This window comes from Tauraco erythrolophus, chromosome 8, assembly GCF_009769465.1.
Source record: "Tauraco erythrolophus isolate bTauEry1 chromosome 8, bTauEry1.pri, whole genome shotgun sequence".
NCBI lineage: Eukaryota > Metazoa > Chordata > Aves > Musophagiformes > Musophagidae > Tauraco > Tauraco erythrolophus.
This window is the reverse complement of record NC_141472.1, coordinates 44,844,396-44,863,758: the sequence shown is the minus strand read 5'-3', so window position 1 is coordinate 44,863,758 and position 19,363 is coordinate 44,844,396. Positions and strand designations below refer to the sequence as shown.

General features: G+C 39.5%; 1 protein-coding gene across 1 annotated transcript in view; it reads left to right on the top strand.

Annotated features, from left to right (window-relative positions):
* The first annotated feature begins 3,891 nt into the window (after positions 1–3,891).
* CCDC148 (coiled-coil domain containing 148) overlaps positions 3,892–19,363 on the top strand; it is a 45,495-nt gene continuing 30,023 nt past the window's right edge. The window contains 9 exon segments of the mRNA XM_086615981.1: positions 3,892–3,946; positions 8,161–8,247; positions 8,250–8,281; positions 10,148–10,251; positions 10,860–10,942; positions 11,108–11,271; positions 11,525–11,620; positions 11,713–11,894; positions 19,209–19,347. Of these exon segments, the coding sequence (XP_086472107.1) occupies positions 3,892–3,946; positions 8,161–8,247; positions 8,250–8,281; positions 10,148–10,251; positions 10,860–10,942; positions 11,108–11,271; positions 11,525–11,620; positions 11,713–11,894; positions 19,209–19,347 (942 nt within the window).

Here is a 19,363-nt window from a genome sequence, read left to right as displayed (position 1 = left end):
ATACAGGCTCCACAACTAGGAGAAACAGTAACAGATCTCAGAATTTAATGAGAGCATTGACATAGTGGAAATTACTCTTTAAGGTTATAAAATGCAAAAATTTCAGTGATCTCTTCAAGAGCAAAGGATGAAGGCGCTTAAAAGCGCTGCCGGATGTATTGAGATGCAAAATCCGGTGGCTCTTGTTAAAACTAAAATACCCCCTGAAATATTTGCATTACTTCTGTGAACTAGAGTGAAAACATAAGAGGAAGTAGAAAAAAATTCTGCTGCATATGATTTTCCATGGGTTATGCTTGTAAGAATGAAAAACGGAGGTGGACTTTATGCTCTCTGAAACTGCTGAATCACGGCTCTTCCACCCGTCCCGGGGAGCCCGAGGTCAGCAGGAATTCCTCCGGCGACCGATGCAAACCCTGTGCTGGAAAATCCCTGCCGGACAGCAGTTGCGGGTATCGATGGGCAGGACGTCGGCCTAACGCCGGTGTGAATGCTGACGGGCTGCAGAACTGAGCAGGGAGGCTTCAGTGCCCTTGCGAAGGACTCGGCGTGTGAGAAGAGCTGAGTCAGAGACTCTTTTGAGGTAAATTGTTTGTTTTGTGCCACTGCACTCACATACACCACTGCACTGCCTCTAACTTCAGCGTGGGGAAACCGAGTGCCAAGAATTGCAAGTGCTGGCAGCAAAGCCAAGCCAGTTTGCATTCTTGCAAATCTCTCGTTTTGACTTTGCGAGGAACTTTGTCTCACTCTGTGTTCAGGGCTGTCCTGTGTTGTGTTTTCCTTGTAGATCTATTTTCCTGCTTTTGGTTTGAGGAATTCTGCCAACTTGGTCAAAGCTGCTGCTGTCACTGGGCTGTTACAAATCTAAAAAGTCCAAATGGTTCCACAAAGGGTGTGCACACAATCTGCTTCAGGTCTAGTGCAGATATATGTATTTCTGTTTGCAGAATCTCAGAATGTGGTAGCCCTGGGAAAATCAACATTGCTGTGTAAATATTAACCATAGTACACAAAAGCCCTCAGGAGAACTTGCTGTTGTTTAAAAATCATGCTGGTGATCTGTAGAGGTCTAGTGGCACCACTGGAGAATGGCCATACTCATTCAGAACCCTTGTCTTGGTTCTTCCCCGTTGTTTTCTTGGCCCTGTGTAAATATGGGTTGTATCTGATGGTGTAAGAAGAGATTTGGTGCAGTTATCGTAGAATCGTAGAATGCCATAGGCTGGAAGGGACCTTAGAGCGCTGAAGTTATTCTTCACTCTTTTGTTACTGTCAGCAGGGTTAGAGAAACATCAAGTCACAGATGAATATTCACGTCTTTCTGAATGAGGGTAGGAATTGTGATGACTTACCATCTTTCTAAGAGATGTATGAAACTGGAACTACGTGGAGCTGGTTGGAACTAGATGATCTTTAAGGTCCTTTCCAACCCAAAAGGCTGAAAATATAAGGGAATTATGACACTAGGGATACTAAACTAAACCAAATTTGCAGACTTGTAAACAACCTGAATTTTCTTTAAAAGCCTTTTTAAATTGATCAGCCTATATCTTAGTCTTGTGTGTTGGTGATTGAGCATTTCTTGTTCCAGTTATATTTCTACTGATTGCTCCAAGAAATAGAGAAAGACAAGCCCGTGTATAGTTGACCTTTCTGAGAAGCAGCAGAAAAATATATATTGTCTTTAGGGGGAAAAGAAGCAACATTTAAACTGTCCTTGTGCTTCTTGAAGAAATAAGTAAGGTAGATCCCATGTTTTATAGTGTTACATAAATCCCTACCTTAAGGCTTTACCTATATAATGAATTCGTTGGGTTTTTTAAATCTATTCCAACCGAAGTACATATGCAGTTAGAAATTATAGTAGATAAGTTGATGTACAGATAAAGCATTACCATGACAAATAGGTTAAAGTTGCTCCTGATATGGAGAATCACCTCATTTGTCTGGAGGAATTTGGCAGTGTTATATGTTACGAATTGAAACCAAATAATTGCTTTAAGCAGAGAAAAATGGAATCAGCAGTATGAATGTGCTGAACCTTTTCTTCCTTTCTTTTTCCCTTGACTTTTGAGGAGTGTGTAGACTTTGGGATAGAACTGTCAATTTATTTCCGTTGGATCAGGTGACTATTAGATTGTAAAATGCACATTAATCTTTCAAAAGGGGAATGAAGTCCCTCATGTATTGTCATATTTCCTTACTCTCGTGTATCTTTAATTTCAGTCTGGGTGATCAGATGATGACATTCAATGTAGCTTCTGACCAATCCATTTTGTCAGTTACTTTCAGAACAAATTTGAAAAAGTCTCTTTATGGTTAATGAATGGTCGCTCTTGGGTGAAGACAGGTGACATTTAGACTTTGGTGGTTTTGGTTTAGTGCAAGGGACAGTTTCATAGCATTGTGAAATAACACTGTGAAGGATATGCAGAAAGAAGCATTGAGAAATGTCACGCTTTATCAGTGAGCATTCACTATTCTCTACTTGGTTCGATCATGGAGCATTCCCTGTACAAAGCCTGCTGGTGATGGATTTTCTTTGCCTCGTCACTGGCACAGTTAACGTGCGCAGAATTAATGTCAAACTGACTGAGCCACAGGAACAGGAGTGTGTGTGTTTGCACATGTACTGTGGTGGCTGTAATTTCAACTGCACTTACCATTTGTTTGCAGCAGTAGTGCAAGCTCATTCATGAAACTTGTCCATCTAGGTCTGATTTTTACATTTTAGCTGGTTTTGATGATTCTGCAATGTCATGGAGAAACACGGCTCACGGGAAAGTACAAGGCTAAGTATCTTTGGTTGCAGGCTCACATTCTTATTTGACTGAAATTAATAGTTCTCTGTCAGAGTAGTTTCTATTACTTCTGCTGCTCTTCCTTCCCTCCTCCTTGTTGCATTGTGCCATCCTTGGAATTTGTATGGATAAACTGGTTCAACTCACTGGAACAGCAGTGAAATAACTCCAGAATACACAAATTGACAGATTTTGCCAGACTGCTGTTTACTGTCTTGCTACTTGCTGTGGGACCAGAAAAATGCCAAAGGTGTGACAAAGTGGATGGAATTTTGTGTCTAGGAGATTTGGTGCAGTAGAGCTGGATTTGAGGGAGAGGGTTTGTGGGGAGGCTGGTTGAACATGACCTTCCCCTTCTGGCATTATTAGCTCCACTGGAACACCTTGTTTTGGATCTATTGCTTTTCTTTGCGTGTGAGACCTGTGGTGGTGCCCATGCATGCTTAATTAAGGTGAAAGTTAGATTTCTGAAAACATCAAGGTTTTTGCTATGTTTTATATCTCATTGCATCTTAAATGTCAAGTTTATCCCAAGATGGTGTGAATGCTTGGTACATGCTGCCTGTCATAGTTGCTCATCAGGAGCTAAGCCGCTGCTGCTGAAACAGCTGATTTAGGCTGACAAGTGTTAATACAGAGACTCTTGAAGGGGGTGGGTAGGGATCTATACATAAAACTACAGTCTCTAAATATAGGAAGACTGATCTTTTCAGCCTTAGTTTTGAAGTTTTGAAGCAAAGAACACCTCAAAACTTACCCTACATTTGGGTCAATAGGATTGTTATATTTTGAAAAGCACAAAGCAAAGAATAGGTGATCTACGTGAGAGCATTACAGATTCATCAAGGAAATAATATTTTGTTTTTTCTTTTCTTAGCTGCTAAATGATATGAGCACATGGAAATTCTCTTAAAATGAAAGATGAACTTGTGGAATTTCTTTCTAATGACATTTTTAGTGAGATGTGCCCTTTCCTCTCAGAAAACATTACTATTGAATATGTTTTTTAAATTGCATCCACAATGTTGGTATTCTCAAAACATCTGTTTGCTTCTCAACAGGTATAAAAAGTACATAAAAATTAAAAATGGGTGAACTGGACCACGGACCATTCTTTGCAACTCATAGGATTAGTGACGTAGGTATGTATACTGTCATGTTCAAATTTAGTTGTTTTATCACAGTCTAGAATAAAACTACTTATGAAATACTCTGTGCAATTAATAGCTGCATACGGAGCTACTATAGCGTTCTGATCGTAGCATCATTGAATGGTTTGGGTTGGAAGAGCCCTTCAAGACCATCTAGTCCAACCCCCCTGCCATGGGCAGGGACACTCTCCACTACACCAGGTTGCTCAAAGCCCTGTCCAACCTGTGCTCGAACACTTGCAATGATGGGGCATCCACAGCTTCTAAGGGCAAACTGTTACAGTGTCTCACCACCCTTGTTGTAAAAATTTCTTCCTTATATCCAGTCTAAATTTGCCCTCTTCCAGTTTAAAACCGTTGCCCCTTGTCCTGTCACTACAGGCCCTGGTAAAAAGCGTTTCTCTGTTTTTCTCATAAGCCCCTTTATATACTGAAAGACAGCAAGAGGGTCTCTCTGAAGCCTCCTCTTCTCCAGGCTGTCTCAGTGTTTATTCACAGGAGAAGTGTTCCAGCCTTCTGACCATTTCCATGGTCTTCTCTGGGCCCATTCCAACAGGTCCATGTCTTTCTCGTACTGGGGACTCCAGAGCTTGACGTAGTGCTCCACGAAGGGTCTGATGAGAGCACGACAGAGGGGCAGAATCACCTCTCTCGACCTCCTTTTCATGCAGCCCAGGATATGATTGGTCTTCTGCGCCACAAGCGCACATTGCCAGCTCATGTCCAATTTTTCATCCACCAGGATCCCCAAGTCCTTCTCTGCAGGGCTGCTCACCATCCGTCCAATGCCCAGTCTGTACTGATACTGGGGACTGCCCTGGTAGTTGACTTGAAAAAATCTTTCGACAATGAGGCATCATCTGGAGACGTGTTGTGAAACCTTCTGTAAGCACGTGGCAAATGAAAATCCTTAGCAGAGGCTTGGATCACGGGAGAGCTTTGGAGGAGTTACCCGAACATTTTATACGAGACCTCTCTGCAAAACGGTGTGTCAGACCTATTGATTCCACCCACTCTGCTTTTAATAGTGAGTGGGAAAAAATCTTTCCACTAATACCTAATGGCAAGTTTCCTAAGCAAGAGGTTGGAAAGAAAAGGCCCATTTCTTATCCCTGTAAGCTTCCGAGCTTTTTGGGAAGTTACTGAGGATCTGTGCACTAAAGCTTTACAGTACTGGGGCAAAAGTTCAAGTATTTTCCTTTACCATTATAATTGTATCTCAGGCTTTAGCAAATATTTGTCATAGAAAAGTGTGAGAAGACAATTTAAAAGCTAAAAGTTTAATATTTTAGATTTTTAGTTATGTGTGTATATATTTGTTGATGTATACTACATATAAAAATATATAAAATTTATTTTCTTTGTTAAATTTAAGGCACAGTCAGTACATTACCTATTAAATACGATCTTTGCATCCTATATGCCAAGACCCTGATTTTGGACTTAATCTCACATGGATAGGACCCTATTGACTTCAGAAAATTCCTCTGAATAGAGTCCTCAGTAGCAGAAGAAACAGAGATCAGTAGCAGAGATCCATAAGGTTCAGATATACAGGCTAAAGGAAAAAGCATGTTGAAAGAAAAGAAAGTTAAATTATTTGGGGTTAGAGTTTTGGAAGTTGAGCCTGTCTTTCACTCCTCCTCAATCTTTTCTTAGATGTAAGGGACATTACTAAGTTAGTGAAGATGAGTTACCTGAGGAAGTACCTCAGGTATCTAATCTTTCTTACGTTCGTTCTATGTGTAGCTATGTATATTTTTGTTTACACAAAACTTTTTTAAGAGTACAGAAAATATGAGATTATGTTGCTAAATTAATTAGGGACTTTCAGAGACAACTCTAAGGCTCCAAACATTGCCCCAAGCTTTTTGTTGAGAAACCCCATCATAGTAACAACGTTTTTAATCTAGGTACCACCAAATTTAACCTTTATAAGTAAATAGTTCTCTCTGCTTATTCACTGTTTTCGGATATGTTTTTCTGTGGCTAGAACTAATGAAGACGACCCAGCCAGAGAAAAAACTGCTTCTCCCTGTTATCTTACAGCATTCCTTGTTCTCTTCATCTCTTCATTCAGTGGGGGGGTTCATTCTCCCTTCCTAGCCGTTTTCTGCACTGTATTGTTAATGCTTCCTGTGCGTCGGTATACACGTTTACATTTTTCATCCTGTTTTTTCCATGCTTGTTGTTGTCAACTCTCCTCTTATTTTATATTGTGAGAAAGAAAGGGTGCAGAAAGATTACATGGATTTGTTTTTTGATCATGTCTCTTATCCTTGCTATACTGTGTCGGGAATAAAGCTGGCGTAGAGAAAGCAGTCTGAAAGGCAGTGGTGAGCGAGAGCTGTCAAAAAGGGACAGCAAGCTGTAATTTCAGAGAGTGGTTTCAGGAGGTGACAACGCTGCCATAGACCAAAGAAGACTGGTCAGGACGTTGCAACCTTTCGAGTGCCATACCCAGATAGGCTTCCTACCCCTGGATATCTGTACCACAGTTTAGAACAAGTGGTGTGAGAGATCTGTGCTGGTGACTGGTTTGGGAACTCCGTCGGATCAGGAATCAGAAGTTGGAGTGACGAGGCTAAAGCTGGCTGTAGCATGAGGACTCTGTCAACCGCGTCTGCGGAGGATGTGTGTCACTTCCAAAAGCATTGGTGCGAGGTACTTAGAGGTCTCTGCAGCAGCTGCAACAGTCACTGCAGGGATACATTTAGATCTCTATCTCATCTGGAAGATGACCAGCGTCCTACCTTTGTTCTAACACTTACCTGCACCATAGTATGCTATCCTGGAATTAACTGGGGATCGCTGATGCTGGAGCATCACACTATTTTGCTTTTCAAGACCACGATATTCACAAGCACGATACAAAGGAGTTGTGCTTAGTGACTTCTCGCAGTAGTTAATGTCATTTTGTAGTACTAGTAGCAGTTACTGATCCTTTTCTAAGGAATATGACAGGATGCATCTGTTAACTTATCTCCCAGGCATTTGCCTGCAGGAGCCTGAATTAGAGATATTATGGAATTGCTCTGCTGCTCCTATGTGTGGACACTGACGTTAGTGCCCGAAATGACTCCTAGCAAACTGGAAGAGATTGTAAGCCTTTGGGAACTGTAATGAAGGAGTAATAGGCTTAGGAAGGAGAACAGAATGAGTGGCTTTTCAGAGCGTTTGGCGACAGAACTTTCACTTCTTTGAATGTGAAATGATGTTCCACGATCTCTGCTGGACAATATTGTAAGGAATCTCAAAAAGAAGGCAGAAAAATCTTCGCATAAAATCTTGCTGACTTAGGGATGACAACTTTAAATTTGGATTGATGGGAATAAAAGCCTGCAATGAACAAAGCTACCTAAAGGCCTGAAAACTGACAGAAAGGAGATTATTCATACTAAACTCATAGGAGGGATAAAATGGAAGAAATTAGTGGATCAAACTACTGAACGTTTTTTATGTAAGGTATATAGAGAATAAAAAAGCAGTCATAGTACAAGATCAAAGCTATAACCTTTGATTTGATTTGTTGCAATGATTTACAATTATTACAATTATTTGATTTGATTTGTTGTAATAATTTACATGTTGGGAATATTAGTGGCAAAGAATGCAGGATTGACAAGCAGGAAGAAAGGAGGAAGCCTTCCCCTGTGTAGGTGGTGTATCCTCTCAAGTTCAGAGAGTGGAAACTGCAAAGGGATTGCCTGTGAAAACTGTAAATGATGATTAGAGGGGAAGAAAGATGGAGTTCTGTTTTGATGGGAGTCTGGTGCAGGCCGATAAGCCAGGAAAATCTGTCGATTAATATGGGGCAGCTACGTATCTGAGGTTACCTTGAGTGTGCTTCTCTCTTCTGTTGACAAATCTTGTTCAGACAGGACTTGCAGCCTTGGTTTCCTGGATTTGTTCTGATATGACTGCTGGTCTTCTCAGTCCTTGGCTCACCCAGTTTTAATTGTATACAAATATGCTTTGGATTAAAGTGAGCATGAAATGGTGGACATTACCATTATTAGGAAGTTCTACTAGCTTATGTTTGTTTCAAATTTTTATTCACCATCTAACAATCTCTTTGTATGGAAATTTCCAATGTTTAAAATATACTGTTTCTAATTTCATTCTATAATGCTTTCATTTTATGACTCACGATTAAAATATTTCTCCAGAATTTGAAATGACAGTGTGTGTTTTGTGATAACTAGAAAATCTGGTGATTCTTATGAGAAAGGGTCTTTGCAGCCAGAAGTATAAACCTGTTGACTACAAACATCTGTATGAACTTGCTGCAGAAGAAAAGTTGCATCTGCAAAAATTCAGTTAAAGGTATGATTTTTATATTATTTTAATGTGAATTATTTTAAGATTCGGTGATTGTATTTCTTTTCACTGCCCCAAGGAACCTGAGAATGAATAAGGGTAACAAATTGCTGCTAACAGCGTTCAGCAAACGGGGAAAAGATGAGAGTTTATCACAGCGTTATTGTGATTTGGACACGTTAATGTCAGTGTGGAATTTCTTTGAGTCAGAGATGCAAAATATATGTGGGTTCTGCTTCCCAAAAGACAGGAAAAGTTTGAATTCAAGTGCTTTTGAGGAAATTAATCCAGACTCATTACATAAACTACTCAAAATACTGAGAGTAAGGAAGAATTTATGGGAATAAATGGAGAGATTGATCCTGAGAGAAAACAAAACAAAAAGATATGAAGTGAGGATTTCCAAAAGTCAAGCTGAGATAGATCTTGAAAAGAAAATTATAAAAGGGTTTTATAGCCACAAAAGGTAAATGTAGGGCTAGAAGTGATGGGATTTTTGCTTACCTGCGCGAGTGCTGCAACGAAAAGTTCTACAGCTTTCCTCTGTGAGCAGCCTGCCGGTGCCCCTGCCCGGCCGGCGGGTGGAGAACATGCCTGTGAGGGGCTTTGCTCTCCGTGTTCTTGTGCACGTGAACGCAGAGGGGTAACGTGTGGGTTTGTCCAGGTTTCACCGGGCAGGAAAGCTGACCAAGCGTTTAACAGAGCAGATTACTTCTACCCGAAGAGCCGAAAAGCCAGCGTCTTTGGCTCAGAACCTCATCTCTTTCCTGAACTAGATGTGGAGCGAGATCTTCATTCGTTTCTCCCTGTTATGAACTAGAACAACTTTCCAAAAGTTTTTGCTTGTCTTGGTACCATTCTGCAGTAGAGTAATGTATCTGCATGAAGGAAGGTCTGGGAGGAAAAAACAAAGAAAGAACAAAAACAAAAAACCAAACCAAAAAAACACACACAAAAAAAAACCCCAAACAAAAAAAAAACCACAAACAGGAGCAGGAGGAGTGGAGTGTGAGTTGTAGGAGCCTCTGGAATCAGAGGGGGTTTTGCAACTAGAAGTTGGCTGAGGCAGGGATGAGGTCTGGGGTTACAGGGGCAGGTGGTGGCTAAGCGGAAAAAAGAGAAGAGCAGGAAAGGAGCCAGTTCTGAGCTCTGAACGATTCTGACCAACGCTGCTTTGTCCTGAGTATCGCTGAGAGGGCAGAAGACAGTCCTGGTGGCTGGACGATGAGGGCAAACTGACTTGTGTCGGGGGCTTCTGGCAGCCACAGACTTCTGATCCTTTTTCTTTGTTGGTTGGCCAGTCATCTGGCTACCACTTCATCAGCCTTTCCCTGATGGCGTTTCCTCTACTTTAAGCAGCAACTCCATCTATCTCGAGCGTAGGTATTTCTATTTTATCTGAAATTGGAAGCAATTTTTTTGTGAAGCCCTCAGACAGTTTCAGAGCCTCTTTAATTGGGTAGATTTTGAAAAAGCAGTCTTTTTTAGTAATCAATTTTTTAAATTCTTTTCCTTGAAAGACACACTTTCGCTCTTTCATCTTCCCACCTCTAAGAAAGTGTGTTTTTCTTTTTCCTGCTCATCTTCCCTCCTTCGCCTCCTGGGAAATAGAGATGGGAAGCAAAAGGAGAAAAAGGAAAGAAGAAAACAGATTGCATATTTTCACTTTCACCTCTCATTTAATTGTAATTTGAAATGGAATAACTGTTTTTCATGAAAATTGGTTACATTTGAACCTGTTGTTCTTTAGAAAAACAGTTTTGGAAAAAACTTTTAGGTTCACCATTCTGTAGTTAAAAGTTTTCATGTAAAGGCATTTGAGAAGTATTGAACAGATTCAGAATACTTAACAGGCTTTAACTTTTCCTGCAGATTAAAAAAACAGAGCAAGTTTCAAAAATTAACAAAGAGCAAATGCTGCTGAAACAGCATCAGCAAGTGTGGTGGCAAGAGCATAAAAGACTGAGTGAGAATAGGTAAGAGCTGAGGAATCTTAATTAGCTAATGTTAAAGAAATGCTTCAGCAGAGATATTCTGGCGTGGACATTAAGTGGAAAAGATTAAAATACCTGAGCTGAAGATAACTTTTTGTGCAGGACATGAGTTTGTGGTCTACATGGAAAGGAGTCTGCAGACACGAAGAGAACACGTGAAGGGAGAGGAGAATAGTGTAGATGTTGCTTTGCATGTACCTCTTCATGATGATCTCATAGCTCTTTAGTTGACCTGTCAGCATCTGAAGAGCATGTATTTGTAGCAGTATCAGAAGTTTTCAGACACTTTTTAATCCCTTCAGAGTCTGTCTCTAGGTATGCGTGTTGAGTTCACACTTAAAACGGAGAACACTGATATTGTTCTGTCTGTTAGCTTGTGTGTTGGATATACAGTGGGTCAGTGAGAGCGTTTTTGGCTCAGAGGAGGGTGGCTTCCATACCACCTTCATGTCCAAGTCCTACACTTCATATTTTCCAGGCAAGGAATCCCCTTTTTACTCAATTGTTTGAGTATTTGAGGTTTATCATTCTTGAAATCTTCATGAATAAGAACTTAAAGCTTTTGTAAAACTCATATTCATACCTTCCAGGCAAAAAGCAGAAGCAGAAATAAAGTCTTTTCTTGATGAAGAAAGCCATAAGCACAACTTTTTTTCAGATATGAAGGACTTGGGTAAGAATTTTTTATTCATTTCTTGATTATTTATTATAGGCAGTATTATCTTGATTATTTATTTGAGTTTTTAAGTCCCTGTCTTGACAGGTTTAGATTTAGAAAGCACAATGCTGTGCAATATTTTCTGTGTTTGAGAAAGCTTTACGTTTTGTTTGGATTTAGAGCATAAATTATCAAAGGAGCGGGATACATACCGAACAAAAGCTGTAGTTCCTGTCTGGCAACTCAAAGAGAATTTCAACTGCAGGCTGTCCGAAATGCAGTGTTACCTCTCAGAAGAATCTTGTCTGAGATCTAAGTTCAATCTGGTTGAGATGTTACAGCAGGTTGGTATTTTAACTTTATTTTTACTGTTTATTACAGTATTTTTAGTGCTTTTGTTTATTTTTATGTAATACTTTGAGAATATAACTCACGTTCATAGTATCCAGTAACTTCTGTACGTGCCATAGTGCAGAGCTGCTTTGCTAAAGTCTGTAAAGCATAGCAGTGTAGAACTGGAAATCAGACTGTTTCTAAATAAGAACTTTCATATTACAACAAGATAAAGAAGTAACAGTAACATGTTTCATGAAATAGATTGAATTTGTGAAGAAGCAGCAGGAGGCAATTTTGGAATTCCTTCTCCTTGAAAGTCTGGCTTTGGAAAGACAGCTTGAAGACTATAAAACAAAAGTAAGCTTTTCCTTATAAGTTTAATTAGCAATTTTTTGAGAGGAAAAAACACAATGCAGAGTAGTCTGCTGAGTAGCATTTTTTCATCACAGGTGTTAGTGCATTCTTCTGAAGAGAAAAATGGACTTTTCCTTGAAGTTCCTTCAGCACTACTGTCTTTGGAATGCCCCTATCCTGATTTGAAGACCTTCATTATCAATGAATACCAAAAGCTTGCAAGTGGGTACTGGTCTAAGCTTCAAGAGATTGATCAACAGTTAAAAGTGTTGTATAGGTAATGACATCTGTTTCTGTTGTTGTTATAATCTGTTTCGTAATCTATAGATACCGCAGCTGCCTTCAGCATTGGAGCTGCTTCTGTTCCATGCGGTGCAGAGAGCAGTTGGTGCAGTGCCCTGCTCTCTGGGGTTAAGTAGCTGGTAACTGTTTGCACAGCTGAGAGAGCAGAGGCAGTCCTTTCAAAAGCTCTCCCTGCTTTAAGCAAAATCTTTTGTGAGTTAAAGAATCAACAATCTGTTGTGCATCAAATGTCCTTTTTGCATGCTTTTGTGTGAATAGAAATGATTCTTTCTGTATGGTAATTACACTATCAAACTTATGTCAGAAAAGTACAGTCTTTCTGAGAGACATCTAGAATGTGTTTATCTACAAAGCAGATAAATAAGTCAAATCTTTTCACAAATTTTAGATCACTGCAGTAATTCTCATCACAAAGAAATGTAAAAAATGGATGTAGCTCTGATTCAGAATAACTGAAAGGAGGAGAGATGTTTCTGTAAATGAAAAAGTTTATGGAAAGAACCTAAGTATTCATAATGATCTAGAAATGTGACATAACTATATATTGATAGTCTAAAGCTTAGCTTTTCTGCTGAGGCTGACTTGAGTCCAGGAGATACTGAGTTGCAGGTATTGGACCAGCCTGGACCTCTTTTTGCCATCTACTGGTATTCCTCTGGCTTAGATTGGCATCAGGTTTTAAGAATGAGAATAGAGGGGTCAATGGAATTGCTTGAAGCCTGGGCAGAAGGAAGTGGGGAGAGCAGGAAAGCCCCTAAGTTTCTTTGGTAGAACAACCACACGCTGCTTCTAAATCTCCCTCTTTTTCTATAAGCACCTATAGTACAGCACCTAAATCTTCCACCTTTGCTGGTGAATTAGTTTGAGGATGCTGAAACAGGTTTAAAATGTTGGATCCCATAGAAGGTGATGTTAATCTACTGACTTTTTGTATAATCGTACAGATATTCTGTAGATTCTTCTGTTACCTGACACCTGTATATTATGCTGTAGTCCTAGCCATTGTAACACGATACTCATTAAAAACTGTTCTGATCTTTCCCATATTTATAGCATTTATTAAGCAGCACGTGGCAAATTTACAGCAGTTCCTTTGCTGGTGTCTGTTTTGTTACAGTTGCTTCTATGGAAGAAGGTTTAACAACCTCTATGAGAAAATCTGTGACAAATACTAAATAATCAAATGTATACAAAGTCTTTCTAGTGGTTTTAATTAAGATTGTGTTCAAGTTTATGATCAACACAATTTTGATGAAAATTCATAAATTTAAATCCCTTGATCCTCACAGCACGTGTGCTGCTGAATAATAGGCAAACATCATTGTAGACAACAGAATCTATGAAAATGGTTGAAAAATCTGCCATGGTATTTTCATTGGTCATATGCCAGATTTGAATTTAGGTCTTGAGCTAGCTAATTTTGCACTGATAAATAAGTATCAAGACTTATAGATAAAATACTGTATTTGTAAGGGAAAGAAATATAGCTGTAGGCATGAAAACCTATGCAGTGGTACTTTGAAGGAATTAAGATGTGATGTCTAGGTGGGGGTAAAAAAGAAATGGATGTAGCTGAAAGAAATGTTGGTTGTTGTGTCAGTGGCAGGACTCTGCTGGTGGGATGTAAGGATAGATTGTGTAGGACAATTTACCCAATTTGGATCAGCATGAAATCATAAATGAACCATCAGCAATTATCTTTTATGTCAAGCTAGATCTTGGGGTTTTTTTGTTTGCCTTCTGGTCTCCAAATCTTTAATGTCTTGCTCATTTACGTTTCTATGATTTTTATCTACAGCAACATTAAAAATGTGTTTTCAATAAAAAAAAGCAAGACTTTGGTCTTGTAGAATTGCTTACTTCCAAGATCTGGGTTTTATAAAAGACACAATGCTCTTTATCAGTTCTTACATTTATATTGGCTAATTTGCATGAAAATATTTTATGCTTTTGCAAAGATACAGCCTTGTGATTTAAGTGTTCTATAATTCATCGAGCTAACTTTGATCCAACTGGCACAGCTAATGCTGCCAAAAATTGAGTGACAGATTTCTGACCTCGGTTTGTATCCACTATACTGTAGAATAGCCTTAATGAAGCCTCTGTACCTGAAGATTCCAAGCATTGTCCTGCCATACGTTTTTTTTTTCCTCTTTTTTGTAGTCTGAGAAGTTGCTCGGTAGAACAACAGGGTTATACAATAGCGTAGTCACTTTATCTGAGCATTACTTCTCTGTCGTTCTTCCTCTCTCATCACATGCTTGAATGTACAGTAAAGAAACCTGAAGTTAACTCATCCTCTGGCGTTACACATCTCATTGTTTAACTGTCCAGACTGTCTGGAACAGAAAACTTGGAAAATGTGCCCAGAATTTCCAAAGCAGAAAAATCAGAATAAGATCATATTCTGGTCTGCTCTGTGCTTTGTGTGCTTTTCAACCCTACTCGAATGCGCATTACAGTGTTTATTGCTTTTAGAAACTGAAGAATTTGTTTTTTTCCAAGTATAAAATGGGAATATAATGTTTTATATTCTAAATTCACTTATTTTACTGTGGCGAACACATGAATTTTTGTGTTTGAGAAAAACCCAAGTCCTGAGTTATCCCACAGATCGTGGACTTAGAACTGGTATGTTTGTTATAACTGTTGATTCTTTAAGAACTGTTATATTTTTGCCACAATTTCCAAGGATGCCTGAATTATTTAAATAACTAAAGGATGAATGGAGTATTGCATGTGCATCGCTGTACCCTCAGCAGCATCCTTTCAAGTGAATGGGATATTAGGACCAAGTCAAGTCAATTTAGCCCCTCTTTTGAGGCCTGTTGCAGGGATGTTTCTGGTACAACAATCGACAACGACATAATTAATAGTCCGGGAGGCTGACATCTCACTTGGTGCTGTTGTTGCAGTCTGTGTGTCTGCAGATTCAGCAAGGCAGCAGTGCATCGAGTACACATTGCTGTTGCAAAAGATATGTGGGGATTATTGGATGTAGAAGGTAGCTTCCCTTCTGAGTTTTTTACATTCTTCAGAATGTGTAAAACCAGGGATTAATGCTGGGTAAATCTGTTTCAGAGGAAGCAGCTGCCTTAGGGTCATTGAATAAAAGACAATTGCCATGTTTCGTTTCTGAAACAAAATAAAGATTGTAGTGTTTTCTAGTAGAATGATACATGGATGAAAAGCAAGCTCTACATTTAAAATTTGGGTCATGCATTCAGCCTTGTAAAAGTTTGTGAATAGCTTGACACTGAGGAAGCCTGATACTTTAATATTAATGTAAAAAGCGTTGGTACTTTTCAGACTCATTTTAGATGAGATCTTCCTTTGTGGAATTTTACAAAAGTTTAAGTGAGGTGACATCTTGAATTGAATCAGGCAGGATATTTTGAAATTCTCCATGCATTCAATCATTACGAATAGATTAGGCTGGATCATGCTGCTTGCTGCTGCCTTTTTTTTTTTTTTTTTTTTTTGGTATTTGTCTATGAACAGCTGACAAAATTTCAGCACAGCTGACGAATTTTGGCACAGCTGACAAATCAAGGCATTGGCAGTCAGTTTGTCCCTACTTACAATAAACTACTTGTAGCTCTAGCTATAGCTGATTGGTCCCCAGAGTGTCCTCCACAAACCTAGATTTCTCCATCTTTTTCCTGAGTAGTGCAGAGATTCGTTGTAGCTGGCCGTTAGAGGAATAGGAAAGTCAGAGGGAACCTTGAGAGGTATGCAAGATATAGGAGGCAGGAAGTGATGCAGCAGCTGGTGCATCTGCCCTTGTGTGCTGAGGGCAGAGATCATCACCAGGGTGGCCTTCAGCCCACAGGATCCGTGCTATTCCCTGCTCTGGAGTTCATGGTGTCATGTTTGCTGACCAAGATGTATCTTACTATGCCTTATTCTTCTGATAGACAGAAGACCAGTGTTTGTTCACCAGCCTGTATGGTCCGAAATACCTCAGGTAGGTTGTTAGGAAAGAGAATCTCAGCACTTAGAGCTGTTTCATTGCCATCACTGAAATAAACGGCACTGTACAGAGGTGTATCAGGACTCACAGAAGACGATTACTGATTTCTTTCAGAAATTACAAGAGGTAGTTCAAAATCCAACCCATCAACTACTAAACACTCTCTTAGGATGGCTGGTGCTCTAGAGGCTAACAGGGTTTTATGGTGGTTCTTTTAATAAACAAATAGAATATTTGGGCCGAAAAGACAAGAACGCTAGGTGTTGTCTTAAGAGGAAAAAAAAAAGGTTTTTATTCACTTAGTTGAGCATTAGTAGGAGCAGTTGCAGTGAAAAAGATTTAAATCATAGCAAAGAATAATTAATTTGTTCATTTAAGTTATTTTTCAGAAAGCCTATACCTCGGAATATCAAATTATGACACAGAGATTCTAAAATTAATAAATTAACTGATTTCATAGAAAAACTTCCTCTAGAGAAAAGGGAGGAGTTTAAAACACTAATTTCTGAGGATCAGTTGCAAGACTTTTTTCTCAGAGGCACTAGATGCTGCAGAAATAGCACATCTTTCCAATACCACCTCTGTGTCGGAGCTCAGGGACTCGTGTCTCTGGAGAACTGTGTCTGCGGTTCAGGACCTGCAGCTTGAAGGTTTAAGGGATCACTGCAACCGTTCCCTGTTGGAGGATTCCTTAGCCCCGTTTCGCTTCCCAGGGCACTATTTTTCTTCAGGCTCAGTGTATGAGAAAACCAGCTCAGACATCTGTGTTCATTGTCTGTCATGGGAAATTTGAGCAATCACCTATAAAGAAACATTTTCGTTGCTGCTCTGCTTTGGCTAATGTAACTTCACTTTTTATCTTGTCTCCAACGTTTGCTTGGTAGTTGCCAATTGCTGCAAATAAACTTTTTACAGGAGGTAGACCCTTTCTCACCGTTTAGAAACCACCTCCATTTCTTTTCTTGATGGCTGGATTTAATAGCAAACAGCTGGGTCCTAGAAACAGTTTGTCAGATATTTCACACGGTTTACAAGAGAAAGGAAAATAGGTGGAAGGTATGAATAATAGATATCTATCTCACGTAAGCTTGTAGAGGGAAAGCTGTCTCCTTCCATAACTTTAAATCTAGTCTGCCAATGAGTCTCCAAGTCCGAGTTATTACTGCAGTATTCCTAGTCCCAAATCTGGAGCAGTATCAGAGACTGAAGTGTCAATGTGTGCTCTTCATCCTGTGGCTGATGCTGCTACCTGTGGGCACTCAGTCCTTCCTAAGGTTCGTTTTCTGTGTGTCGCTTTCATTTTGCTCCGTTGATAAACAGATAGGACAGGGGGCCAGCAAGAGTTACTGCTTCATGTTTTCCTGAAAAATACCTTTTCATGACTGGAATCTCTCTGTATACAATACAAATACAAACGGTATTTCTGTAGGACTCTCTGGTTTGTGTGTTTGTAGCACTAATGGCCATGATAATGTTATTGGAGTTTATGAAGGAGGTAGGATGTGATTTCTCCTTATCTGGCAATCTTCATTATGATGCTGTCTGCATAGAAGATGAGAGAAACTTAATATTTATTCGAATAAAAACAAAATACAGAAAAAGGACACACAGAGTGCAAAAAACAAGGTGTTAATTACTAGGGAATAGTAATTTTAATGTTTCCTCACACTTGGTTATCATTAAGTTGCCACCATTCTGATCCTGGAATAATGATTCTGTGCTGAAAATGTTAGAGTAAGTTAAGAATCATTTTTCGTTCATAAAAGTCAGAGGATGAAGAATTGAAGCGGGGAGGAAAGAACCTCTGATCACAAGCTGTTTCCAGAAAGACGGGTGAAGGTTAAATCCCCTTTAAGATCATAAGGGTAAAAATAAAGCCCATCAGTCTGCCCGAAGAAAACCAAAAAATAAACGCCTTTAGGTAGGTGAAGATAAGTGGACCTCTGTCTGAATTTGTGCCAACTTCACGGCAAAGCATGCACCAGCAGAAAGTGCCAGTAGAGAGGAAAAAGGTGAAATCCATGTCATCGAGAGATTGGATTCCATTGCCCGACAGGATATTACTTGAAAACGGTTTGTCGAAACAAGATATTGTGTCTTTGCATTCCTGAGATATTTCTGTAGGTGAAACTTTCCAATTTTTAAAACTAACAGGTCTAGGGGTGTTTTCGTTCCTTCCTTTGGTGTCCCAGAATATTGTGCAATGGTGATAATACGCTGTGGTTTTACTGTACAATGTTTTTTAAAGAAGAGTTGTGCTAAACTGGATTACGTAGAATTTTTTTAGTACTTGTGGTCACTGTTCTCTCTTTAGAGATAATGCCGGATCATATCATAAAATCTAGGTTAATATTAATTACATAGAAGCATCTCACCAAAAATCCTCTTTTTTAAATACCTGATATTTCTGCCTGCGAAAGGATGAAGGTGTAGCATGGTACCGACTGCAGTGCTGTTAAATACCAGGGCACCGCTGCTGGCTCGGGAGGTCCGAGAGCTGCAAACCGTTTGAGGCTGCAGGACTTTGGTGGAGGGCAGTCATGTGATTGCCACCTTTTCATTTTTCCTTAGGCTTTTAGTCACTTTGGAAAACAGGTCACTGGGATAGAGACCTTTTGGCCTGGCGCAGTGTTGCTGCTCGTACATTAATGCTGGCAATAAAAGCCTGATGTTAATCCCTTCAAGGGCAAGAGTTCAGATGGAGGGTAAAATATAATCTACTAGTTCCGAGTCTGTGGTACTCTGTTTTAGTTTTGTGTTACTTCTGGCTACTCTGATTTTCCAAAATACATGAATGCATACCGATTACTACACCTCCTATTTTAAAAAATTGTTAATTCGATGCCTTGCTAGTGAGTTTATGGCTGTCAGAGGTTTGTTTTTAAACTAGTTCCTTGTTTAGCTACATACAAGTATTAACCACTTCATTAATTTCATTTTGATCGTTTATTTAGTGCTCAGTGGTAGAGACTGATCATCGTCTTCCTTTTTCATGTTGTGTTTTCTGTGTGGTGTGACTGTTCATGAACGTAACATATTTGAGAAACACAGTATCCTTCCTCAATAAAAAGCTAATTTAGAAAATGGATGATTCATTCGAATGATGGCACAATAAATGGTCACTTTAGAAAAGCAATATAGGTTTGCTTTGTTTCATTAAAGTAAATGTAAATTTCCTAGCTCTGATCCAACACCCAGTTTCCAGGGTCAGGATTGTGAGCCCACTGAAAGTTTAGGCCTTTAAAAATAAACTAGAACCAAACTCCTTTTCAAATGTTAAGTTGTACTGGGGCTGATTGTTTTGCTTTTCTGTAGGAACCTTGAATGGAAGGAAGATGATCAGTGGGTTTTTCAGACTGTTATCAATCAGTATCCAAGTGATCTTCAGAGGAGGAGGACTTTGTACCTGGATGTGCTGCAGAGATACCTTCCTCATAAATCTAGGCATGATCTGGTCAGTGTTGGTTTAA